The sequence below is a fragment of the Gilbertella persicaria genome (genome assembly GCF_025201335.1).
Source record: "Gilbertella persicaria strain CBS 190.32 chromosome Unknown B0P05scaffold_31, whole genome shotgun sequence".
Classification (NCBI taxonomy): Eukaryota; Fungi; Mucoromycota; class Mucoromycetes; order Mucorales; family Choanephoraceae; genus Gilbertella; species Gilbertella persicaria.
Genome location: NW_026251992.1, coordinates 280,023 through 305,295, shown reverse-complemented (window position 1 = coordinate 305,295; position 25,273 = coordinate 280,023). Strand labels below are relative to the sequence as shown.

At 37.6% G+C, this 25,273-nt stretch overlaps 8 protein-coding genes and 1 non-coding gene across 9 annotated transcripts; 5 read left to right on the top strand and 4 right to left on the bottom strand.

Moving 5' to 3' along the window:
- Window positions 1–3,905: 3,905 nt before the first annotated feature.
- On the bottom strand, window positions 3,906–5,210 carry B0P05DRAFT_473974 (Endonuclease/exonuclease/phosphatase; the record flags this gene model as incomplete). The annotated part of the gene is made up of 1 exon (XM_051574761.1): window positions 3,906–5,210. The coding sequence occupies one exon, from the start codon at window positions 5,208–5,210 to the stop codon at window positions 3,906–3,908; it is 1,305 nt and encodes a 434-aa protein (XP_051432987.1).
- Window positions 5,211–5,398: 188 nt separating this feature from the next.
- Window positions 5,399–5,824, bottom strand: B0P05DRAFT_444790 (uncharacterized protein; the record flags this gene model as incomplete). The annotated part of the gene is made up of 1 exon (XM_051573789.1): window positions 5,399–5,824. A coding segment is annotated over one exon (426 nt), but the record flags the coding sequence as incomplete, so codon positions are not given.
- A 1,429-nt stretch (window positions 5,825–7,253) lies between these two features.
- Window positions 7,254–7,324, top strand: B0P05DRAFT_t69. Its single transcript has one exon. It is a non-coding gene; the product is annotated as a tRNA-Gly (tRNA).
- A 6,412-nt stretch (window positions 7,325–13,736) lies between these two features.
- Window positions 13,737–14,194, top strand: B0P05DRAFT_573255 (uncharacterized protein; the record flags this gene model as incomplete). Its single annotated transcript, XM_051581497.1, has 3 exons — window positions 13,737–13,824; window positions 13,865–13,912; window positions 13,977–14,194. 3 exons carry the CDS (start codon window positions 13,737–13,739, stop codon window positions 14,192–14,194), a joined length of 354 nt encoding a protein of 117 aa, XP_051432985.1.
- A 176-nt stretch (window positions 14,195–14,370) lies between these two features.
- Window positions 14,371–14,885, top strand: B0P05DRAFT_550007 (uncharacterized protein). The gene has a single exon (XM_051579197.1). It carries the CDS (start codon window positions 14,534–14,536, stop codon window positions 14,729–14,731), a length of 198 nt encoding a protein of 65 aa, XP_051432984.1. The 5' UTR covers window positions 14,371–14,533; the 3' UTR covers window positions 14,732–14,885.
- Window positions 14,886–19,805: 4,920 nt separating this feature from the next.
- Window positions 19,806–19,970, bottom strand: B0P05DRAFT_473950 (uncharacterized protein; the record flags this gene model as incomplete). Its single annotated transcript, XM_051574759.1, has 1 exon — window positions 19,806–19,970. One exon carries the CDS (start codon window positions 19,968–19,970, stop codon window positions 19,806–19,808), a length of 165 nt encoding a protein of 54 aa, XP_051432983.1.
- A 687-nt stretch (window positions 19,971–20,657) lies between these two features.
- B0P05DRAFT_589051 (uncharacterized protein) lies at window positions 20,658–21,122 on the bottom strand (the record flags this gene model as incomplete). Its single annotated transcript, XM_051582710.1, has 2 exons — window positions 20,658–20,866; window positions 20,933–21,122. 2 exons carry the CDS (start codon window positions 21,120–21,122, stop codon window positions 20,658–20,660), a joined length of 399 nt encoding a protein of 132 aa, XP_051432982.1.
- A 2,810-nt stretch (window positions 21,123–23,932) lies between these two features.
- On the top strand, window positions 23,933–24,390 carry B0P05DRAFT_589049 (uncharacterized protein; the record flags this gene model as incomplete). The annotated part of the gene is made up of 3 exons (XM_051582709.1): window positions 23,933–24,020; window positions 24,061–24,108; window positions 24,173–24,390. The coding sequence occupies 3 exons, from the start codon at window positions 23,933–23,935 to the stop codon at window positions 24,388–24,390; spliced, it is 354 nt and encodes a 117-aa protein (XP_051432981.1).
- Window positions 24,391–24,566: 176 nt separating this feature from the next.
- On the top strand, window positions 24,567–25,081 carry B0P05DRAFT_550000 (uncharacterized protein). Its single transcript, XM_051579196.1, has one exon. It carries the CDS (start codon window positions 24,730–24,732, stop codon window positions 24,925–24,927), a length of 198 nt encoding a protein of 65 aa, XP_051432980.1. The 5' UTR covers window positions 24,567–24,729; the 3' UTR covers window positions 24,928–25,081.
- The last annotated feature ends 192 nt before the right edge of the window (window positions 25,082–25,273 follow it).

The following is a 25,273-nucleotide window of genomic DNA, read 5'->3' as shown; positions in this document are numbered from 1 at the left end:
TGTGGAAGGGAATTGATATAGATAGAGTAAAGATGGGGACTGAGGACACTGCCCTGCAGTACGCCCGTAAAAGGAGTGAAGAAGTATGATTGATGGTTACCATTGATGACTTGGATATTGACATGATTAAATAAATCTTTCAAAATATTTAACAGTCGAATATTGCAGTGAGGGTACATGGCATCCCAAACAATGTCTCTATCTACAGTGTCGTAGGCCTTTGCAATGTCAAGAAAACAAATCACAGGTGATTTATGATGTTGTCGGGTATATTGATGCATCAATTCATCTAAACAAACGGCTTGATCGATCGCACTCAAGAAGGGTTTGAAGCCTCCTTGGGCTATGTCAATGAAGTCTGTTTCATCATAAAATTGTTGTTGTATGCTATACTCCATTATCTTTCGAAAAATGGAGGTCAAGCTGATTGGTCTGAAATTGGCTGGATCAAGTTGATCACCTTTACCTTTGTAGATCGGGACGACTTGAGAAGTGCGCCAAAGCAAGGGAGTAAATCCAAGAAGCCAGCAGGCACGGAAAAGGAGTGTAAGGGGTTGAGCTATGATATCGGCCACAGGTTTGACCATTTCTGAAAGAATATGATCGCTGCCTGGGCTTTTTTTAGTGGCGAGTTTTTTGATGGAATCTACAATTTGATCTTGCATAAAAGGGCAGTCGTCGAAATTGTAGTCGGAATTAGTGATGTTGGGTGAAGGAAAGGAAGGAAATTGTAGGTGCAAAGGAATGTTTTTGGGCTGAGGTATGTATTTACCATCAAAGATACCTTCGAGGTACTTTGCCATAGTGTTTGCTGCATGCTGAGGACCGTCAATAGATCCGAAGCGGTTGCTATTTTTTTGTCTAGAGTTTATGATTTTTTTTATAATGGGCATAGCCGCAGTAGGATCTTCATCCAGCTCGTCACAGAACTTGCGATATGCAGAGGCTCGTGCTTGCTTTACTGCTGCTTTTAATTTTTTATCTGCATCTTTATACTTACGCCACCAGAGACCTTTTTGGATGCCATAGGCACGACACCAACGAAAGTAACAGGCTTGTCTATAGTTTGATGCAGTCTGTAGAGACTTGTTCCAGAACCATCGCCAAGTTTTCGGACGATAGTCGGATTCGGTCAAGATGTTGTCAAGGGTATAATACAGACAATTATAAAATTGCTGTGTGAGATATTCAAGAGTGGATCTGTTATCTGTACATTGGTCTTGTAATAGTTCTGTTGAAGAAGCTATTAGATAGTTGATGAAATCAGATAACTTGGATTCCAGTTGTGTTTGGTGCAATTGTTGTTTGAGTGTACGGCGATACGCTTGAAGAACATCGAGTTCTTGTAGGCGCACCACTGCGCGGTTGGTTAAGGTGAATATTATGTTTATTTATGCATGGGCAAAAATAAGAATATTGTATACGATCCCATAAGTGGGCAAAAAGAAAAATACAGATATTCGGGATTGGTAGTACAGAAATAAAAACCCAAGAGGGGGGAAAAAAAAGTGCAGAAATTGGTTGCAGAAAAAAGAAAGAGAGAAAAAGAGAGCTAGAGCAAGGACGAACGCAGAACGAACTATCCTCGGTTTTGAAATGATTAGAGGTTACAAGATAGCAGAGGTCAGAATGCTAATGCTTCGGCTAGATGAGAAGTGGTGAGTTGAGCAGCAGAAGAGTGGTGGAATGGGTGGATGTTGAGCATAACAATGAAATGGCTAACAATGAATTTTTTTTTTTTGAAATAAATAAATTTTTTTTGTTTCATTTTTTTTGCTTTTGCTTTTTTTTTTTTTTTTTGCTTTTGTTTTTGTTTTTGTTTTTATATGTATATTTTTTTGTTATTTAAGAAGCCAGTCGTATAGTAGCTGGCCTTTATCAGGCTCAGGCTCGAAAGACTCTTGGCTTTTGTGACAGATTTGATCAACAAGGAAAAGAATATTGAGGAAATCAGTCCAAATTGGTTGCCATTTCTGTAGTAGCTGTTGTTTTTCTTCGACTGTTTTTGGTTTCTTCGTTGGAAGTTGTTTCATAAGCAGGTCGAAAGGGTGTAGGTTATTTGGAGAGACGCGTTGAATGTGCTCCCAGTAGGTGTGAGGTATTGCTGGACAAGTAAGAAGATGGTTTCGACTCATTTCGCCTCCACAATAGCAATCTGACTTTCTGCCAGGTAACCAATTCATCCGCCACCTCAGTAGTCGTCTTTGCTCCTTCCTAGTCATAGGTAAAAAGAAAATAGGGTCTATAGAAAGGTCGTGTCGACAGGCTTGGATCATCTTTTCCGAAGAATTGATGAGGGCCTGCGACCGAAAAGAAGAGAAGATTTTTTTTAGTTTTTTGTTATCAGAAATGTTTGAATTGTCACCAATAAACGAGTTGTGTATTGGATTCTTTTTGCTGATAAGCGACAAGCGACTGTATCTATTGTTGGTAGTGTAGATTTGATGAATCAATGATTCTGTTGGCAGCCTTGTAAGGCGCAGGTTGTACTTGGTGTTGAGAGCATGCCATCGTTCTACCATGGTGGGCAGGTTGAGCATGACTCGAAAGGCCTTGACTGAGGAGGTTGAGTGACCACCGACGATGAGACGAAGGCAATCATCTTGCATACGCTCAAGAGCGGGCATGTTGGTGTTGTTGATATTGGTGATGCAGAGGCCATATTCTATCTGAGGACGAATGAATTGTCGATAGGCTTGCATGCTTAGAAGAGGTGAAAACCCGTTTGACCGGGCGCCAATGTTGTGAAGACGGTGCATGGACTTTTGCACCTTGTCCTTGGTGTAGTTGATGAACAATTGAGTGTCCATCCCACGAAAGTTGAATTGCATGCCAAGATACTTGAAGGTATCAGTAGCGGGTATAGGTGTGTTATAAAGAGTGTAAGTGGTTGAAGGAGAGGAGGGTGATGATATGATGGCGCATTTGGATGGCGACCATCGATAGCCGGTAAGGATTGAATGTTGTTCAGCTTTGTTGAGTAGATGCTGCATTTGATCAGGATCAGCGAGCAGAGCTACGTCGTCGGCAAAGAGAAGACAGTTGATGTTGTTGAGCGGTGTTGTAGGGGATGTTGAGAGGGAGTTGGATCTAAGAATTTGGGGAAGGGAGTTAATGTATATACTGTATAAGTGGGGGCTGAGGATGGAACCTTGCAGCACACCCGTCAAAGGAGAGAAAGAAAAGGATTGGTAGTTATCATTTATGACCTGTACCTGTACATCATCAAAGAGGCTTTTCAGCATTTTCAGTAGTAGGGGGTCACAGTGAGCATGGATAACATCCCAGATGATATCTCTATCCACAGTATCGTATGCTTTTGCAATGTCAAGGAATGCAATAGTGGGATATTTATAGTGGGTCTGGTGATAGCGGTGAATCAGCTCGTCTAGGCAAGCAGCTTGATCAGAGCACTAAGGAAAGGCTTAAAACCCCCTTGTGCATATCAATAAAATCTGTTTGGTCGTAGAGAGGTTGTTGCAGACAGTATTCCAAAACCTTTCGAAAGACCGAAGTCAAACTAATCGGTCTATAGCTTGAGGGATCCAGAGGATCACCACGCTTAAAAAGCGGCACAACTTGTGAGGTTCGCCAAGCTGTAGGGGTATACCCGGTAAGCCAGCAGGCGCGGAAGAGGTTGGTGAGGATAGGACTGAGGATATGTGCAGCAGGTGACAGCATCTCGGATGTAAAATGATCTTTACCTGGGCTTTTGTTGCGAGCAAGCCGTTTTATGGCTGCCTTAACGAGATCGATAGTGAACGGACTATTTTGAAGATCATATTCAACTCTATCAGAAACGTTAGTATCCATATGTGTATTAGACCTGTGGTGTGTAGGTAGATTTTTTGGCTTGGGTATAGTGTTGCCGTCATAGATGGTTTGCAGAAAACTAGCCATTTCATTTATGCCTTTTGAGGGCCTTCTGCACTGCTATATCGATGCTTGCTTCGAGTCTTGGACTGGACAATTCTCTTTATAGTAGGCATAGCGGCTATTGGGTCGCTGTTAAGATCAGAGCAAAATTTATAGTAGGCGAGCGCTCTTGCATGGCGGACTTCTGTTTTCAATTTGTGATCTGTCTGTTTGAATTTTTGCCACCACACAGGCTTCTGTATACCAGTCGACTTGCGCCAGCGAGTATAACAGGCCTGGCGGAGGTTGGCTGTCTCTTGTAGTTTTGGATTCCAAAACCATTTCCAAGTTTTTGGGCGAGGAGTAGCAGGTGTAAGGATAGTGTCCAAGGCATAATAAATGGATTCATATAGTAATTGGCATAGGTGTTCAATAGTATCGGCATTAGCCTGTTTATCGTCATCGGTAAAAGGAGTGGAATGGGTTTGAGCTAAGAAATCTGCAAATCGACGAGTGAGGTGATTGATATTTTTGCTGTAAAATTGTTGTTGCATAGTCTGAATGTAGGCTGTTCGAACAGGCATTTCTGCAAGTCTACTAAGCTTCCATCTGTTCCGTAAAGGCTCTGGAGGGGTATCATCACGCACGTCATGGTCTATCCAAACAAAGGAGAAAATCATGAGCTTGTGATCAGATCCAAGAACCGATAGGTCAGTTCTAATGTCTAATTTTGGCTGTACAAGAGTGGATTGTGAAATGAAATAATCAACAATGCTCGTTTCAGTAGTGTTGGATCTTTCTTTGTAAACCACTCGAGTTGGCTTGGCATATTGAAGGAGTGAATTATAGTCAATGAGTGAGTGGGTATCTAAATAGGCGGAGAATTTGTTGCCTCGAGTATTCCATCGACTATCCCCAGTACGCTTACCCATGCGGGCATTGAAATCACCGCAGAGAATTGTGTTGGGAGTGAGTGTAATAGATTCAAGAATCTGCATAGTTGTTGCATTATCTAAAGAAGGTGAGGGGGGTAAATAGACACAGTGAATTTTTAGATTGTCTAAATGACAAGTCATAAAGTGTTTTGATTTTTGTGTGTCTACATGTATTTTGCTATATTTAAAGAGAGGGTTAATAAAGAGTGAAATGCCCATTTGACAACGGTCAGAATTTACGACTGGTTCGCCATAAATATGATACTGTTGCCAATGGGTGGGTATAGTTTTATCTGGAGGGAGCCAGGTCTCTGTTATAAAAAGGATATCGATGTTTTTACAGTAATATAAAATAGAGTCAATGGCTTCTTGACGAAGTTTACCATTGGCATTTACACAAGCTATGCTGAGTTTCCTCATTATAACTCGGTTTCCATATCAGTGTTTGTGGCTGTTGGTGCAGGTGTGGTGCCATTGTCAAGGACAGCAGGTGACACGGAAGGAGTGGAGGGGGTGACACTAGTAGTGGTCGAGTTAATTACTGTTGCAGCTGAGTTGGCTGCTTTTTTGTTGTACTGTTCCAAAAACTGTTGATGTTGTGCATCGGTGATGAGGTTCTCCTTGCGGAAGAATGCTGCTACAGCTTTTGAGATATGATCCCTGATGAAAGGAAGCGCACGAACAAGTCTTTGGTTGTGTTTGTCTGCTGCAATTTTTGTTTTTTCTTCAACAGACATGGTGTTGTATTCAACATTGGTTAGAATGCTGGGGTCCAATGGTGAGAAATCGTTCAAGGGATCTACTTTGGATTGTTTTAACGTGCCAATCAGTTGTTGACGGTAGTCGTTGTGAACTAAAAGGGCAACTACGTTACGTGAAGGATAATGGATATCCAACACACGTCCGTTGGTTACACCTAATGTCTTTAGGTGCTGTCTCTGTGTTTTTCTGCTGAGTCTTGATTTAGAAGGATAATAGACATAGCTAAAACCTTGTTGCTCAGTAGGTGGTTGCGTGAAAGCTCTGACAGCTGTAGAAATATTTTTTTTGTTAGTAGGTTTTTGTGTGTTTTTTTGTTTTTTTATGAGTATTTTTCTGTAGTTTAAGGGTGTTACCGTACGCTCAGCAAGACGCTTCTTGACATCAAAAGAATGTGCGTACTTGGACTGGGCAGCACCAAGGGGAGGATATTCAGCATCATCTACCATAACAAGATCATCTTGGTCTGTTTGTTGCTGTTGTTGTTGTTGTTGTTGTTGTTGTTGTTGCAATTCAATAATTGCTTGCTGTTTTTGCTGCTTTAACAGTTGTTGTTCAAGCTCGGCGTTTTTTGTTGCATATGTTTGCAATTGGCTCTTGATCATCTTGTTTTCTCTTTCAAATTCAGAGAGTTTATCTTGGAGAGACAAGAGCATATCTTTTAAAAGTGCAATTTCCTTGTCGTTAATTGCACTGTGAATGGTGTTGTTGTTGTTGTTGTTGTTGTTGATGAGTTGACCACTCTTTACTGGAGTGGCAATAGGTGTACCTTTTTGTGAGCCATTGCTGGCATCACTTGCGACTCTGCTTCGCTTTTTGGGCTGTCGAGTTGCGCTGGTGGCTTTGGTAATGGTGGTTGTGGCACCACGTGTAGAGGCATCAATGGCCTGTTCAATCTCCTTTTCGACCACTGGAAAAGAAGGCTTTTCGTGACACTTTGTGCATTGAAACACAGGGAGTGCAGGTTTGGTTGTGTTGTTGGCAATATATCCAAGTGTGCCAAATTCAGCGCAAAAGGTGCAGCTGATTAAATTATGGTACTTGAAAAATTGCTGCATGATCTGTTGAGCATGAGGCGAGAGGTCAGGGATAGACGCAGGGCGAGTATCTGACATTTTTTGGTGAATTAATTTTTTTTTTTTTTGTACGTGCTTTTTTCTTGTTTTAGTAGGTGTTTTTGTTTGAGCTAATTAATTGATTGGTGTGGAGACTATATCTATTTTTACTGAAGATAAGGATGTTTTCCAAAAGTAGGTGTTGATATGGGAGAGTACGGGATGTAGGGTGATGGTTTTAAACTCCGATTTTCTTATAAAAGGGGCTCTTTTATATGCGCGACCTTACTCGGTTCTTAACCTCGCGCGGTTGGTTAAAGTGAATATTAATTTTTTATTAGATATCAAGCTAATAATACTATTGTAAGACGATCCCATAAGTCGGGCAATAAAGATACAAATAGCAGATTTTAGGTAGTTAGTAGTTTGAGCAAGCAGAAGAAAAAGCGTGGAGGATTTGACTGGACAGAGGTACTGAAGTGGGTTTCCCAGGCCCAAGCGGATTCGATGTATTACGACAGCACGGGATTAACCAGCAAACGACTTGCATTAAAAAACTCGTGGTCTTGCTCAGAATCGAACTAGCGCCAGAAGCGCGACGTAGATATTTAGGCAGTGATTTAACCAAAGGGAAAAAGAGCACATGCCCGCGCGGTTGGTTAAGTGGTATAATCTTCGCCTGCCACGCGAAGGGCCGGGGTTCGATTCCCCGACCGCGCAAATTTTGCTCTTTGTCACTTTTGCCACAGGTTAAAGTTTGATTTTTATACTCTTAGAAGAGAAAGCTATAAGCACCAGGTATTAAGTCGTCCGACTATTCTATTTCTACAAGCTGCTATAAGATAAAGATAGAGATTGCTTTAACTTGAAGAAACATAGAACTATAAATATTGCTGTGAGATTTTAATATCACGTACAGATATTTATGGCTAATTGACCAAAATACAGATACAGTAGTTGTTATAGATCTTATGCTCGTTCCATCTATTCTTCCTGGAGAGATTGATTCTAATCCAATGATAAATAAAGAGACATCTTAGACGGTGGTAACCGACTCAGTGACTCTTGTTACTCAGACCTTATCATGATGGATGAATTATTGAGATCAACAATGCTTGATCCGATTTGACGTGACAATGTAAATGGCATGTGATGTCTTGCACTATGGCGGGAAAGTTAGTTACAAAACGTACAATTTTTGTTCGCAAAATGACCACTTTTTACAGCAAAATGGTTGTTTGAGAAATAGCTGGCATCAATTTTTCAACGTACAAAGTTGTTCGAAATGTTACCAAATTATTTGTACGCTTTTCGAACAACTTCAGTAACAAAACAACTAAATTTATTGTTCGCTTTTCGAACAATATTAGCAACAAAACAGCAATAACTTGCTTACTTCTGGAACAACTTTGGCTACAAAACAACCAAGTTTTTTGGTGCTTTAGTTACCAACATTGTTCGTAATGTCACTTATTTTTCTTAGGATTACTAGAAATTAGACGCTTATTATAAATGGAAAAAAACGATACTTTTATTGAGAAATAGTAAAAGAAAAGAAGCACTATTTGAGTCTAATAAAAACAAAAATATAAAAGCGAAGCAAGAGTGTTAAATGAGCAATTCGCTTTGTCATTCTGAATTGAGACAACACCGATAGACACAGAAAATAATTTGTATGTAGTATATGGTTTTTTAGTAAAAAAAAGAAAAAAACCACCATCTTGCTATCCATCAAACTTACCTGACAAAGTGCATGTCTTGTACGGATAAATAGTCAATTCCTTTAGAAGGGCATTCTTTTTTGAGAGAAAAAAAAGTTAGTTTTGAGTATATTGAAGGTGTGTAATAACATATCAGACTTACTATAAATCAAGAGACAGCAAGAACTTGTTTTGGAATCTAGAAAATAAAAGGCGCTATGTTAGCTTTCAAGTAGCAAAAATAGAACAATTTATAGATTAAACATACTTTGACTTTGAATGAAAGCAGACTAATCTCATCTAAACATATAGAACAAACAAACTAATTGAATTAGAACAAGGCAATGTCTAAACTCTCTTCCAAAACAACACTCACCAGTACCAGGACCAGGCGATGTGACATTTCATGTCAAAACTTGGAACAAAAAGAAAACAAGTAGCTCTTATATGTTTACTTACACTCTAACTCTGGTTTCGACTTTTGTTTTTTATCTATATAAAGGCCCAATAGTATATCAATTTTTGTCTATGGCTATGTTAGAGAAAAAGAAACTTTACTGCGGAAAATGCGTTCTTCCATACCAATCAAAGAGGAGCGCAGCAATTCTTCAGATTGTTAAAAAAGCGCTGGAAGTACTGTCTACTTCTTAAGATGAGTAAGCCCATGAGTCGATGTTATGCAATCATAAGGTTTCAGAGAGTTTAAGCTTCTGGATGTAGGTTGAATTCAGGAGCTGTGAACTTTATCTATAATACAAACGTCTTAAGAGAAGGTGATGGAAAAAAAAATTGTTTTATTATTGTATTTTTCAGCAATTAAGAGACAGTCTCAGAGAAAATAAGAGAAAATTTTAGATCAATTAAGAGAAAACTGACCAATAAAGTAAGAGAAAAACTCAGGAAAAATCAAGAGAAAAAAAAAGGGGCAATTAGTAGAAAGCACTTTTCTCACTATTATTAACAGAAAATGGGTATTGACTATGATATGGACGAGATCTCTCTACGCGACGAAGATATTGAAGCTGTACCCGAGATTATTGTCAGTGTAATGTCGATGATGAGAAAGAAGTGGGAGTATAACATCACTGCATCAGCCATGGAGTTAGATGAAGATGTGACGATGGAGCTGAAGGAAGGGCACGAGGGTGATGAGCCCAGTAATAGCTCGGACGAGGAGGAAAATGAAGCTGATGTGCAGAGTAGTGAGAGCGATTTGAAAGAAGAGAAGCCTCTCAGAGACCTGACTGAAAAAAAAAGACGACGCTAGCAATGCTAGACGTGTATACACTCAGCAGGATATCAACAAGCTTATTGCTCTGTTACTTGAACAGGTACCTATAAAGAATGCTGTTGTGAACATATAGAATCTATATGCATATGATGATCTGACATTAAATAAGTCTTCATTTACATACTAAAAATATATCATAATCAATTTACATCAGAAATAGGCATAAAAGAACCTCTTGTACTGAATAAGACAAAGTATCTTTTAATAGATCAAGACGTATAACCGAAGTCCATAATTTACATTATTTAATTAATTTAAAGTAGTCTATGATAATAGAGACTCAGTCATTTGCATGAACTCTACTACTACTTACTCCGACATCTCTTCATGTATAAATATGCTAGAATAATTTATAATCAAAAAGAACAACAATAAAATTGTATAGAACAGTCTCAAAGTATCTACCTTTGTCTCACTATCATCTTATTATATAGCTCTATTATCAAAATATCACATTTTTTACTTTGAATTCTATTTTTACAATGTCCAACCAAAATATCAACTCTGGCTTTCGTTCTTCTTCGCCTGCTCCTGTTTCTCAAGAACACTCTCCTGCTCCTAGTATTCCTACTGTAGATGAAGCCATGGATCTTAGACCTGATTCTTTTGAATCTCAAGAAAATGTGCCTATTGACATTGAAGAAGTAACATCTGCCAGTCTTGCTGCCACTGCCAAAGAGAATCTGGACCGTCTCAAAACGGAACTCAAGATTGCTTATGGTCACTACCTTGCCTACCAAAAGGTTCATCCACAAGCTGAAAATACCAAGCATGCTTATGAAGTCTATAAACAAGCCGAGGTCTTGTACAAAGAAGCAGACGAAGCTTATAAGGTCTTCTTGGCTATGGAAACTCCCAACATGCAATAGACAAGAGAAGTACTTTGGTTCCAGCTGGTCTTCCTTTCTTGCAGCTCAAGACTGATACAGTGATTAGCAAGAAAAATCAAGAAGTCTTCGATTCTGTCTACGATTTCTGTATGCAATTTAAGACTGTCTTGGAAGCCCACTCGTTGAATATGGATGACAACTGGGAACGTCTTTTGCCTATGTCTCTTAACAAGGAAGAGAAATCTTGGTTTGATGAAAAATTAAGAAACAAATGTCTGTCCTGGAGGGAAGCTGAATCGATGATCTTGGATCATTTTGATACCCCCTATCGCAAGTTTTTGTTGATGGTAAAGGTGTGGTCCCTCAAGCAATCCCATGGTAAATCAACTCGTTCCTTTGCTGCTCGCTTTCAGAAGCTTAGAAGACAGGCAGGTTTAGCCGATGGTTTACAACTGGTGTTGAGTTTTTGGTGTGCTCTGCGTGAGTCCGTCCGTCGTGTTGCCTCTGTTGCTGTGTCCTCCCAGTATGGAACAAAATTGCCAAGTAAAATCGAAGACATGATCGGTTTGGTAATTGCTGCCACTAATGACACTGATTTGTTCTCTTCTTCGTGGGACGTTGCTGGTCTACCTAGCTCTTCTTCAGGTTCTGGTTCATATAAGGTAACAATGAGCGTAGTCGTAAACGCAGTTACTCACACATATTTGCTGGTAAAGGTTCTTCGGAGTCTAGCAAGTCCATTTATGCACCAAGTTCAAGTAAGAAACCTTGCACGTACTGTGATAAGCCATGGTCCCATGGTCACAGATGTGATGAATTCAAGGAGGCTAAGGCCGCCAAGAAACAGAAGGTTTCAAGAATGGCTGTGCGTGGTGGTTGTTCTTCTTTGGATGATGACGCTGATATGAAGAACAATGATAACAGTGATGATGACACTGATGAAAATGCTCGTTTGGCTCGTTTGGCTCTTGATTGTAAGTCTAAAAACAATATAACAAGAGATTTTAAAAACATAAGTGCTAACATTACCTTTCCTATCCTTATCAATAATTCTGTTAGAACAATGTCATTGTTAGATTGTGGTGCTGTCTTCTCCTCAATTGACAAGTCATTCTGTTTAGAAAATAAGATAAACATCAATTATATAAATCATATCAATAAAGATCTTATTAGTAAAAATAACTTACACAAGTATTTCATAAGACTTGCTGATACAAATACATACGTCAAAAGAATAGGAACTTGTACCTTAAGCATTAGTTGCAATAGTAAAACTCTAAAACGTACTTTTGAGGTTATGAATCTTACCAATAATAATGAGTTCTCGCTCAGCATTGGAACCGATTACATGTACACATTAGGCATTGGAATCTCTGGATTACCTTTGTCATACGATGATAAAGATACTACTGAAGAAGTGCTTGAAGCAGATAGACGCTATAACAATACTAGTGATCTTCTAGAATCTTTAGAAAAAGAAAATAAGATGAGTGATCATAATCCTGCTTGTAATGCTGATGGATATAAAGCTGCAATGGATTATATTCAACCTTATATTGATAATAACCAAGCTATTCCAAAAGGATCTTTCTGTACTATACCTGAAAGTGTGGTATGTCTAGATACTCCATCTAATGTAACAGCGTATAAGAAACCCTATCCTGTACCTTTGAAAATGATGGGCGTAGTGGATAAACAGATTGATGAATGGTTGAGCAACGGTATTATCAAAAGAGCACCAGCCAATACTGAATGGAATACGCCTCTTACTGTTGTAAAGAAGACTGATGGTAAAGGTGAATTGACAGGCTATCGTGTGTGTCATGATCCTCGTCATATTAATGTTTTGCTCAAAACAGTTGATCGTATGCCATTACCTGTAATTAGTGAACTCTTTGAGGAATTACAGGGTGCTAAAGTATATTCTACTCTCGACTTGAAGTCTGCATTCAATTCTTTAAAATTGAATCCTAAGGACACTGTAAAGCTTTCATTCACATGGCGTGGAATACAATATCGGCCTATTGGCACTGTATTCGGCATCAAACATGTGAGTTCACAATTTCAGAGAACCATGAGTATTGCTCTTGAAGGTTTACCTTTTGTGCGATTCTTTGTCGATGATATTGTATGTGCTAGCCAATCAGTCGAAGAGCATAAAATCCATTCACAACAAGTGATCCAACGCTTAACTGATGTAAACCTGAAATTGAACCCTGCCAAGTGTCATTTCTTCCAATCATCAATTCACTTGCTTGGTTTCCATATTTCTCCACAAGGTATCAGAATGGATCGTCGCAAACTTGCCAATGTACTTGAATTTCCTAAACCAACGTGTGGCAAAGACATCATGCGCTACTGTGGTCTATTGAATTTCTTCCGATCATTGATACCTAACGTTTCTTCAATCATGTCTCCACTTGATGAATTGAGAAATGAAAAATCATTGCATAAGATTTGGAATGATAAACATCAAAAGGCTTTTGATAACCTCAAGAAAGCTCTGTTAAGCGATATTGTGTTAGCCTATCCAGACATGAATGTTCCATTCTCCATAAGCTGTGATGCATCGAACACTGGTATTGGTGCAGTATTGTATCAAGAGACTGATGGAGAAAAGAAGTACATCTCTTTTATTGCTAGAAGTCTATCTAAAAGTGAACGCAAATACTCTGCCACAAAACGTGAACTACTTGCACTTGTATTCTCACTGAAGCGTTTTCACAAGTATATCTATGGTTCTACATTTACGTTATATACGGATCATAAAGCACTTACTTACTTACATACTCAACATATTGCAAACCTGATGATGATTTCATGGATGGATACCATTCTCCAGTATGACTTCAAGATCGTTCATTTGCCTGGTATTTCAAATGTTTTACCTGACACTTTATCCAGACTCTATGAAGACGATTCAACAATGTCAAATGAACTGGGAGGGGAAAAATCAATCATGAGAAGTAGTGCTGCCACTAACGAACCATTACCCACACTTGAAAGTGGTGAATATTTTACAATAAAAGTTATGAGGCGACAAGTACTGCGACAATAATAGTAGCTTTTTGAGCAAGAAAAATTCTTTATTTTTTTTTTACAAGTACAATAATACTAATAATGTTTCTTATAAAAAACAAAAAAAAAAGGTTTGCACAATGCAATACGTTGATGCACTCCTAAGAGTTTGATATGAGACTCATCCAAAAAGAGTATATTGAGTTATGTTGAATATTTAATAATTGTTTGGGTTTTTTTTAGCAAAAATAGCTTTTTGGTTTTTCTTGCAATTGTCTTTCTGTCTTACAAATATGAGCCAAACGACTATTTACAAAATCACTCAAATGCAACAACAAGTTTCCCAACTCGAACAAAAAACCGAATCACAGACTCAAATACGTAAGGGATTGATGCATTTATTAGCACCCTCTTTTGCTAGGTGATAGTGATGAGATCAACAGTGAAGTTCTTGAAGCAGCTCAACAAGGTAAAAAAAACAAGCTATTTCTCTAAAATATGTATAAATTTTTATTTTTTTTTGGAAAATGTAGCAAGAGAAGGCGGTATTGCCAACTCTCTTAATCCAAACTTGATGGGCTTTTGGGACATTCCTAGAGCACTTGAGGAAGCAACAAAAGCATTCGGCTCTCATGGAAAACATAGATATGTTACGCCACGGTTGCGTTTGCTTGCCCTGGTCAACTTATTTAAGAAAGAAAGAAATATCACTGATCTTTTAATTGATGACAAAGCGAATGAGAATGACTAGGGAATCCTCAAAACGACCGCAAGAAAAACCCACGATGAAATGAAGTTAGAGCTGCTGAAAGCTTTGAAGAAGAATGACAAAGCAGCTGTGTTGCCTTTACGGTCTGAAGTGCCTTCTGCTCTAATCGCAAAATACACATTTAAGCTTGAAAGCAATGCAGCTACTCATGGCTTTCCTCTTCAAAGATGTCAGCATTCTTGGGCAGCCGGTCTATTGCTCTTCGAAACACACAAGCACAGAAGTAATAGAGCAAGAAATAAGGCTTCTGTTGTTGAAAGAGAGAATAACTCAAGGACCAGGTATAACAAACGCAAAACATGCATTCAATGAAACTTTGAAATGCCTAAGATGAGTCAAAACTATACAGTGAAAACCAAGTTAGTGTTGAATCTCTTCGAATTAAGGAGCCTTCTTTGGAGTACGCAAACCTATATTGTGGTGATGAATTTGAGGATTCTGAAGATGACATTTTTTCGGAATGGAAAACAACTGTCGTCCTTGTTCTCCTTCTCCACCTCTTCCCTCTTCTCAACCTAAGGAAAGGGGCAAACGCAATGAAGACAAAAGCCAATCAGCCAAGTCTAAGCGTATAAGAAGAAGTAACAAAAAATAGTCACGACCTTAAATAATAAAACAATTTTTTTTCCATCACCTTCTCTTAAAACGTTTGTATTATAGATAAAGTTCACAGCTCCTGAATTTAACCTACATCCAGAAGCTTAAACTCTCTGAAACCTTATGACTGCATAACATCGACTCATGGGCTTACTCGTCTTAAGAAGTAGACAATACTTCCAGCGCTTTTTTAACAATCTGAAGAATTGCTGCGCTCCTCTTTGATTGGTATGGAAGAACGCATTTTCCGCAGTAAAGTTTCTTTTTCTCTAACATAGCCATAGACAAAAATCGATATACTATTGGGCCTTTATATAGATAAAAAACAAAAGTCGAAACCAGAGTTAGAGTGTAAGTAAACATATAAGAGCTACTTGTTTTCTTTTTGTTCCAAGTTTTGACATGAAATGTCACATCGCCTGGTCCTGGTACTGGTGAGTGTTGTTTTGGAAGAGAGTTTAGACATTGCCTTGTTCTAATTCAATTAGTTTGTTTGTTCTATATGTTTAGATGAGATTAGTCTGCTTTCATTCAAAGTCAAAGTATGTTTAATCTATAAATTGTTCTATTTTTGCTACTTGAAAGCTAACATAGCGCCTTTTATTTTCTAGATTCCAAAACAAGTTCTTGCTGTCTCTTGATTTATAGTAAGTCTGATATGTTATTACACACCTTCAATATACTCAAAACTAACTTTTTTTTCTCTCAAAAAAGAATGCCCTTCTAAAGGAATTGACTATTTATCCGTACGACATGCACTTTGTCAGGTAAGTTTGATGGATAGCAAGATGGTGGTTTTTTCCTTTTTCATTATTAGAAAAGCCATATACTACATACAAATTATTTTCTGTGTCTATCAGTGTTGTCTCAATTCCGAATGACAAAGCGAATTGCTCATTTAACACTCTTGCCTCGCTTGTATACTTTTGTTTTTATTAGATTAAAGTAGTGCTTCTTTTCTTTTACTATTTCTCAATAAAAGTATCGTTTTTTTTCCATTTATATTAAGTGCCTAATTTCTAATAATCCTAAAAAAATAAGTGAGATTACGAATAATGTTGGTAACTAAAGCACCAAAGAACTTGGTTGTTTTGTAGCCAAAGTTGTTCCAGAAGTAAACAAGTTATTGCTGTTTTGTTGCTAATATTGTTCGAAAAGCGAACAATAAATTTAGTTGTTTTGTTACTAAAGTTGTTCGAAAAGCGTACAAATAATTTGGTAACATTTCGAACAACTTTGTACGTTGAAAAATTGATGCCAGCTATTTCTCAAACAACCATTTTGCTGTAAAAAGTGGTCATTTTGCGAACAAAAGTTGTACGTTTTGTAACTAACTTTTCCGCCATAGTGAATACAAGATAGTTCAGTACTTCTTTATTACAAAAATAGTTGATTCTTGTCTAAAATATATCTTTTCCAGGTTGTCTTTTATATTACCTGATCTTTTGACTAATTATAACTACTGATTATTGATTACTTAACACCTTGACAGCTTGTGCCTGGGAATTGATTATATAAATTCTTTTTTAATTCTCCTTGTTACCTAAAAGGTACAATTATGGTTTTGTTATCTGTAAATATCCATATAATCCCAGTTACCGCTATTTACTGTCATTATACAAGGCTTAATTTATATTTATGAAGGCAAAGAAGACCTACTACAAAACATATTATTATCAGGCTATGCAATTGTTTCTTCTACTGCTACGACGTACAAGGTTACCATTTTGAGGGAATGCTTATTATCGTTTCAAAAGTTGAGCGACTATTATGCAAAACGATGACACCTCTGTGCATGCCATTACCATCGCTTTGAACACTGCCTTGCGATTTGGCTTTTGGGCTACCGCCGCCTGTAAAGAATACTCTGCAAGAGCAACAGGTACGTTGTTAATTTGTGTCCCTATTAATACTTTTAGATCGATGACCCTCTCATTAGCGATGACTTTACTAATTTCGTTACAAAACTCGTACTAATTTTGGGGAGCACCACCACCACAAGAACTAGTCATTTTGTTATGAGCAAGCAACTCTCTGTATCTGACCTTCATGTTGTACCACTTTGCTTACATCTTTTGCAAATAGATGCATTGGTGAAGAATGCTTAAATGCTGACTGCAATGATTTCATCTTGATTTGCAGCTCTCTGCGAAGACAATTCCAAGAGTTACGTCAAATGCGCTTGGCAAAACTGTCTTTGTAACGAAGTGAGGCATTGAAGATCTGTATCAAGTTCTGAAGGTAAACTCAAGTGGTTTTGAGCTCCCACACAAGAGGGCCTTGATTTAAAGCATGATGGTATTTGTCATGAGAAACAGAATGGCTGGGGGAAGCAGAAAGGGAAGGTAAGTCTGTGAAGGCGAATATCAAAGTTCATGATAAAAAGCTCATAGGCATTGCTGATTAGCTGCGTCGGCAATTTAACGTCAATCTAGCCAATGTCATGACAGAAAAAGGTCGATAAAATTTCATCGGTGGTCCAGCCAATAGTCACACAGTTTGCATTAATTCTAATGAACATTCAAACCGATATAGCTTATTCTTGAAGAAAACGGTAACCAAAACTGCCTTAACGAAAAGTGAATATGACCCCTTAACAAATCTCTGGCATAGGCACCACATAACATCTCTTCAATAGCATTCAAGAAATTCTAGTCAAATGGAACGAAAAAATATCAAGGAAAAAGAAGAAAATTTATCTGCCGACAAAAGTTTCTACCAAATGTATAACATTTTTTATTAACAATATAGATAGAGATTGTTTGTAACAAAAACTAATAGAAAGTTTTCTAAAACAACTTTTGTAAAAAAAAAAAAAAGCAATGTTTATTGAACAGTTAAAGCAAATTTTCAAAAAATCTAAAATAATTTTTTAAACAAAATAATATTTCAATTTTAAATTTAAAAAAGTTTAAAACTTTATACGCAATGCAATTTTTATTAAATTAAAAAATTTTTTTTGGAAACTGTTAAAAATTAAAAAATGTTTAGACAAAAATTTGAAAAAAAAATTTTAATTAATAAATTTTTTTAAAAAAAAAATTTTTTTTTTAAGAAATTTGTTTAATTTTTTAAATTAAAAAGAAAATAAAGAAATTTTACTAGAAATTCAGCCAAATGCGTAGACTAATCACTCTAAAAAAATATTTAATTATTTCTATAAGAAATTTAGCTATTTTCTATGCTTTACTTTACAGTTGATAGTGTTTACTTACATATCTGGCTTTACAAACTGCCGTTTTATTGCAGTTCTTGTACGCATGTGCAGCTGTCTCCTACAAATGGTGCGATAATTGAATGAATGCAACTAAAAGGCCACTTTTTGTTCAACGTTACATTTTGTTTTCTTCACCTTTTAAGTAGTATAGGTTTTATTTGTGTACAGTTTGGGGAGTTTGTTGCTCATGGTAATTGTAAAACAGAATTTCTGAAAGTGGACGTGTTTCTGAGGATTCTTTTTTATTCAGGGATTCCCCTAGATGAATACCTAAGTTTACTCTTGATTTTGTATGACGCTTAGAAATTGTGCTTTAGATAGATTACAAAAAAATAAACGAAATTATTTTTCTCTTCGTCTATTACAAAAGTCACAATGAAGAACAATGACGACTTTTAGAATTAAAATAACTCATACCGCAATATTACAAGATGAATAAATTGTCAAGGACGACACTTCATCCGATTTACATCCGGCTCTATTGGAAAAGAAACCTCTATAGAGCCTTCTAAAAGCTTCTGTTGAAGTAGCCTTTTAACATTTTAACAAGAGCAGCATTTGCAGCCGCAGCTTCGTCTACTTTTTGTAAAGTGAGGCGCAACAAATTGACAAATTCCTCTCTTCAGTATGTAGCGAGAAGAGCACTTTTTAATTCCTACGCCTTCCTTCTTTTACGATGCAAGGTTGACATCAGAGTCTCGGCTTGCTCAAATATAGCATCCAGCTCTTGCCTTGCTGTTCTTTCTTCTTCATCATAATCTCTAATATCACTTGAACACAAAGGCAGCATCGACATCGTCGAATGCAAACAAAATCTACAGCTGAGTGTTCACACTAGTGGTTTCATCTTCATCTAAGAAATCTATATAGGCTTCGAATCTCACTTTTACCATTAAGCAGCTTCATCTACTTCTTCGACCTTTTGCTCTCTAAAGCTTTCATTTTTCAACTCTTTCTTTCTCATACCTCAGAGCGAGGCAGTTGTATGTTTTTATAAGATAAATATGCTGCTTATGCCATCACTGACACTGAAAGAGTACTTGACAGATCAGGAAGTTAAGCTACTCATAAACATATTCCTATTAGAGACAGCAACAGTACTGCTGTTCGTTCTCAATGGATTTTCAGTAAGAGAAGGCAATTGGTCAGGAGAGACCTCACAAGCAGAAAATGAACGCTTAGCTTGCTCGTATTGTTTCGACTTCCTCCTGCCATTGTTGAACAAGATATGTTTGCTTCCCTCTGCAGAAAAAAGCGCAACGTCATCAACCAAGGCAAAAGCTCAATAATATGGTCGATTAAATCTGTGTTTACTAAAATACTCCGTTTTAAGCTGGTAATTCGATGACTCAATGTAATTGTTAGTGAGCATATCTCTGTGTGTCTCAGGCATGTATGCTTCACTCTATAGACCTTTCAGCTCCTCAATTCGCGTCCAACCGCTTTGGAAGTAGTCCACAAAACCTGATTGTTTATTTTTTTTAACCTTCTTCCAAACTAAGCAATCGGCTCGATGAACGACGCTACTTAAACATCATAAAGAAGCTGACTGCGTAGCTCTTCCAGCTGCTTCTTATGGATTTGCCCTTTTTTTTAATGTGAGCTTCACTTAATTTGACCTTGCAATTCAATGCTTTTTTCCAAGGTTTGAGGGCATGGAATCCACAGTAAGGAGAGTTGACGCCCTCCAATGCGTTGCGAATGACGTTAAGTTTGCGACACAGCAACCAATGGTGATTGCATCAGGAGCGAACGTATCTTCTTGCTTTAGAATGTTAGTCATTGACTGAGTGGGCCAACAGTTTTATCATTTGCGATTAGAAAAGCAACAGGGTAAACTCCTTGAGTTTTGGAATCCCGAACAACAAGACTGTACAGCACTTCTTCGCCTCTAGTTGAGATGCTGTAAATAGTATCAAAGCAGAAAGAGTTGTTCATTGACATTCCTCTTAGACAAGAGGTTGAAAGCCACGAGCGAACATTCTATTGTTGCTGGACAGTAGGAAATTGCCATTGAAAATAGTATGATTCCTAAGTAACAAGTAACGATAAAGGTTCATTTTGATCTATTTAAATAAGATTACCATTTTACTATATGTATTTGATTTTTTTTTGAAGCCTTGCACCTTTTTTATTCTGTTATTTTATTTTGGATGAAGATTTATTTTATTGACTCATCGAATAGGGGGATATATTTAAAAAAAGAACAGGTGTTAGAAGCAGTGACTTATCACAAAAAGGCAGAATTTACAAATATTAAAAAGCGGATAATTTTCGTATAGTTTTGATGGCGTCGTCAAGTATAACTAAACCATCATAAACGTGAGCATTAAAGTGGTGGCGCCAGTACGCGTTCCAAATAGAAGAGAAGACAGCAGAGCAAACTTCAAACCAATTGAGGCGAAAATGTGTATCTAATAGTTGGTAATGATCGATGTTCAAAGCTATTACATCTAGATAAAGCTGGGAAAGAGAGAAGCGAGAAGAGTGCTTGAAGAACAAATTGATAGCATTTGTCCAGGTGTCTTTGTTGGCCCTGCATGTAAACAACATGTGTTCGGGAGTCTATGTTAGACCACAGAATCCACACTTATCATCTGGTAGTTGCAAGATAGTGGCATTTATCGATCTTCAAGAGATCTTGTTATGTAAAAGGCGATACCAGAGGTTCTTGGTACAACCTGGGATTAATATCTGAAGGAAACGCTTGAAACGAGTAGGGTTCAATGATTGAATGGAAGGAATATCTCGCAGATACATTTGACGGAGATCAGAGTTGTTGAGATCGAAAACTGAGCATTCATTGAAGACAAGCTGTAGTAGATACGACTCGTAAGATACTGGGTGACAAGGATCAGTTGATTGAGTCACAGGGTCTTACATGAAGGGTAGAAACAGTTGTTTACCATCTTTGTAGACCTTGAAAATCCGAGACAGTAAGCCTAGGATGTTGCATTCTTTACGTGTTTTGAAGCGGAGAAATCCTGAATTAGGGTCAACCTGCAGAAAGTAAGAAGTTTTTTGTATTCGAATAGTAGCATTGTCGAGAATGTCCGAGACTGTATGATCAACTTGACACAAGTCAACAAAAGGCATTTCTAGACAAACAGGCAAGCTGAGGGCTATATCATCCCATGAGGAGGAGAGTGGACAATCATCAATTGCTTTGAGTATGGCTGAAAGCGTGAGCAACCCGGAGAGACGAGTGGGCTTACAAGCCTTTGGGAAAAGCAAGGGTACTTCGTGATATGGACAATCAAAGGCTATTTGAATGTAGGAGACGAGGAGCTGGAAGAGAAAATCAGGGATTGGGCGATCATTGCAATCGTTGTAAAGGAGAGATCTGATATATCTGTATTGCAAGACTTTCTGTTTTGAGGATATGTCCATCACAGATAGGCCACCAGCAAGTAGTGGATGGTAAATAGTAGTCTTACACAAAGGGGGGAAATTCCTTGGCAAACGAACTTATAAATCATGGAAGAGATCTTGGTGTGAAAGTATGCCGGTAGAGCAGTGAAACAAAGAACATGCCAAAAACGAGATAGTAGGATAGAGTTGGCCAGTTTTGCTTGACCATAGACAGGGACTTGTCTAAACTTGTACCGTTCGATAACATATTGCAGCTTTTGGATGGCTTCATTGCAGAACGTATCTCGATGAATGGTAGTAAACCAGAGAGGATAACCAAGGTAACAAAGGTAAGAAGGATTGTTAGCATCAAACTATTGAGACTGTAATTGTCTAATGCGTCGATGAAACGTATCAGATAATGAGCGAGATCGACCCGACAGTGGGAATGCAACCGATTCATGATAATTCACTCTTGCGTTTGATGCTTTACTGTAACATTGGAGGTGCTCTTGGAAGGGTTTGAGCTCGTCCACATCATTAGCAAAGACCAGAAGATCATCAGTATAAGCGAGCAGTTTGATGGGTCTAGGTGTAAACATTTGTAAAAAAGGTTTGGATGTTTGAGCAGCAATTGAATATACTCGGATACGATTGACATTCAAGATAGTAAGCAACAAAGGCTCCAGAGCATAGTTAAACAGGACAGGCGAAATAGAGTCCCCTTGACGAAGTCCACGACGCTGTCTAACGCTGTCTGAGAGGAATCCATTCATATTGATCGCAATAATGTTTCTGAAAACTAAGTTTCGGATTGTCGTGATGAATGTTTGAGGGAAACCAAACTTATCCAGGACGGCGTAGATATAGTCTTCGTTAATGTAGTCATATGCCTTGGCACTGTCGATGGCAACACCGATACCTTTATGAGCACATTTCTTTGCATCTTCCATTATAATCTTCACTGCAATTCCGTGATCACCGATAAATCTACCGGGCATAAAACAGGCTTGAAAGTGATTTATAATGGTGTTGGAAGCCTGTAGGACTCTGATGTTGAGTATCCTTATAAACGCTTTGCAATCAGTATTAATAAGGGAGATTGGTCGCCCGTTAGCTAGGTTTGCTAAATCTCCTTTCTTGAGCAGTAATGTGATGCAGATTTGTAGCCAAAACTGAGGAAAGACGGATTCGGTAATCGCGTCATCATACACTCTAGTGACCAAATCTTAACAATTAGGATGCTCTACAATAAGCCTTAAGATGGAATAAGGTAATCTGTCTCTACCAGGGCTGCTTTGTTTTGGACATTGTTTTAATCCCTCAACAGTGTCGACAAAAGGAATGGCAGAACATATGCCATTGGAGGCTGAGCTGCTTACCTTGGAAGTAACGTTGGATATGAGGGAGTTCAAAAATCGACGTTGTATTGTTTTGGCCGAATAAAGATCCTGGTAGAAGACCTGAACTGCTTCCAATTTGTCTTTGGTAGTAGTACATTTCACATTAGTAACTGGATGATTGATCGTGTTGAACTGGTGTTCACTATTACGACTTTTTTCCAAGTGCTTAGAGTAACCTACATTCTGCTCGCTTTTCTCCATCCAAATCTTTTCTGCCCTGAGGGTAGCCGTGAGCAATATTTCGTTCTCCACACTATGGCGGATTAGTTGTTTGACTTTACTAATATTGTTCGCAAAACAAACAAGAAAAAGTAACTTTTTTGCCAATGTTGTTCGAAATGTCAACAACTTTTATTTTATTTTTCTAAAAAGCAAGTCATATCATTTAAGATCATTGATTTTCTTGTTTGTGGGGAACAAACTTGTTCGTTTTGCCAACAATAGAAGTACTGCGAAAATAATAGTAGCTTTATGAGTGTGATGTTTGGGTTGTGAATGAAGATATAATAGAAGATAGAAAGAAAACAAAGAAATACAGTGAGACTGTTCAGTATTTCTTTATTACCAAATAATTTGATTGTTGTCTAAAATATATTTTTTCCAGGTTGTCTTTTATACTACCTGATTTATTGACTAATTATGATTACTGATTATTGATTACTTAACACCTTGACAGCGTGTGCCTGGGAATTGATTATATAGATTCTCCTTTAATTCTCCTTGCTACCTAAAAGGTACAATTATGGTTTCCTTATTTGTAAATATCCATATTATCCCAGTTACCGTTATTTACTGTCATTATACAGTGCTTACTTTATATTTATAATGTATAGTGCTATAAGTGATTATTCATTTATATGATGAGAGATTATTTATTATATTTTGTATTGAAAGTGCTCAGATCACCACAATGAGCAAGAAGAATTCTTTATTTTTTTTTACAAGTACAATAATACTAATAATGTTTCTTATAAAAAACAAAAAAAAAAGGTTTGCACAATGCAATACGTTGATGCACTCCTAAGAGTTTGATATGAGACTCATCCAAAAAGAGTATATTGAGTTATGTTGAATATTTAATAATTGTTTGGGTTTTTTTTAGCAAAAATAGCTTTTTGGTTTTTCTTGCAATTGTCTTTCTGTCTTACAAATATGAGCCAAACGACTATTTACAAAATCACTCAAATGCAACAACAAGTTTCCCAACTCGAACAAAAAACCGAATCACAGACTCAAATACGTAAGGGATTGATGCATTTATTAGCACCCTCTTTTGCTAGGTGATAGTGATGAGATCAACAGTGAAGTTCTTGAAGCAGCTCAACAAGGTAAAAAAAACAAGCTATTTCTCTAAAATATGTATAAATTTTTATTTTTTTTTGGAAAATGTAGCAAGAGAAGGCGGTATTGCCAACTCTCTTAATCCAAACTTGATGGGCTTTTGGGACATTCCTAGAGCACTTGAGGAAGCAACAAAAGCATTCGGCTCTCATGGAAAACATAGATATGTTACGCCACGGTTGCGTTTGCTTGCCCTGGTCAACTTATTTAAGAAAGAAAGAAATATCACTGATCTTTTAATTGATGACAAAGCGAATGAGAATGACTAGGGAATCCTCAAAACGACCGCAAGAAAAACCCACGATGAAATGAAGTTAGAGCTGCTGAAAGCTTTGAAGAAGAATGACAAAGCAGCTGTGTTGCCTTTACGGTCTGAAGTGCCTTCTGCTCTAATCGCAAAATACACATTTAAGCTTGAAAGCAATGCAGCTACTCATGGCTTTCCTCTTCAAAGATGTCAGCATTCTTGGGCAGCCGGTCTATTGCTCTTCGAAACACACAAGCACAGAAGTAATAGAGCAAGAAATAAGGCTTCTGTTGTTGAAAGAGAGAATAACTCAAGGACCAGGTATAACAAACGCAAAACATGCATTCAATGAAACTTTGAAATGCCTAAGATGAGTCAAAACTATACAGTGAAAACCAAGTTAGTGTTGAATCTCTTCGAATTAAGGAGCCTTCTTTGGAGTACGCAAACCTATATTGTGGTGATGAATTTGAGGATTCTGAAGATGACATTTTTTCGGAATGGAAAACAACTGTCGTCCTTGTTCTCCTTCTCCACCTCTTCCCTCTTCTCAACCTAAGGAAAGGGGCAAACGCAATGAAGACAAAAGCCAATCAGCCAAGTCTAAGCGTATAAGAAGAAGTAACAAAAAATAGTCACGACCTTAAATAATAAAACAATTTTTTTTCCATCACCTTCTCTTAAAACGTTTGTATTATAGATAAAGTTCACAGCTCCTGAATTTAACCTACATCCAGAAGCTTAAACTCTCTGAAACCTTATGACTGCATAACATCGACTCATGGGCTTACTCGTCTTAAGAAGTAGACAATACTTCCAGCGCTTTTTTAACAATCTGAAGAATTGCTGCGCTCCTCTTTGATTGGTATGGAAGAACGCATTTTCCGCAGTAAAGTTTCTTTTTC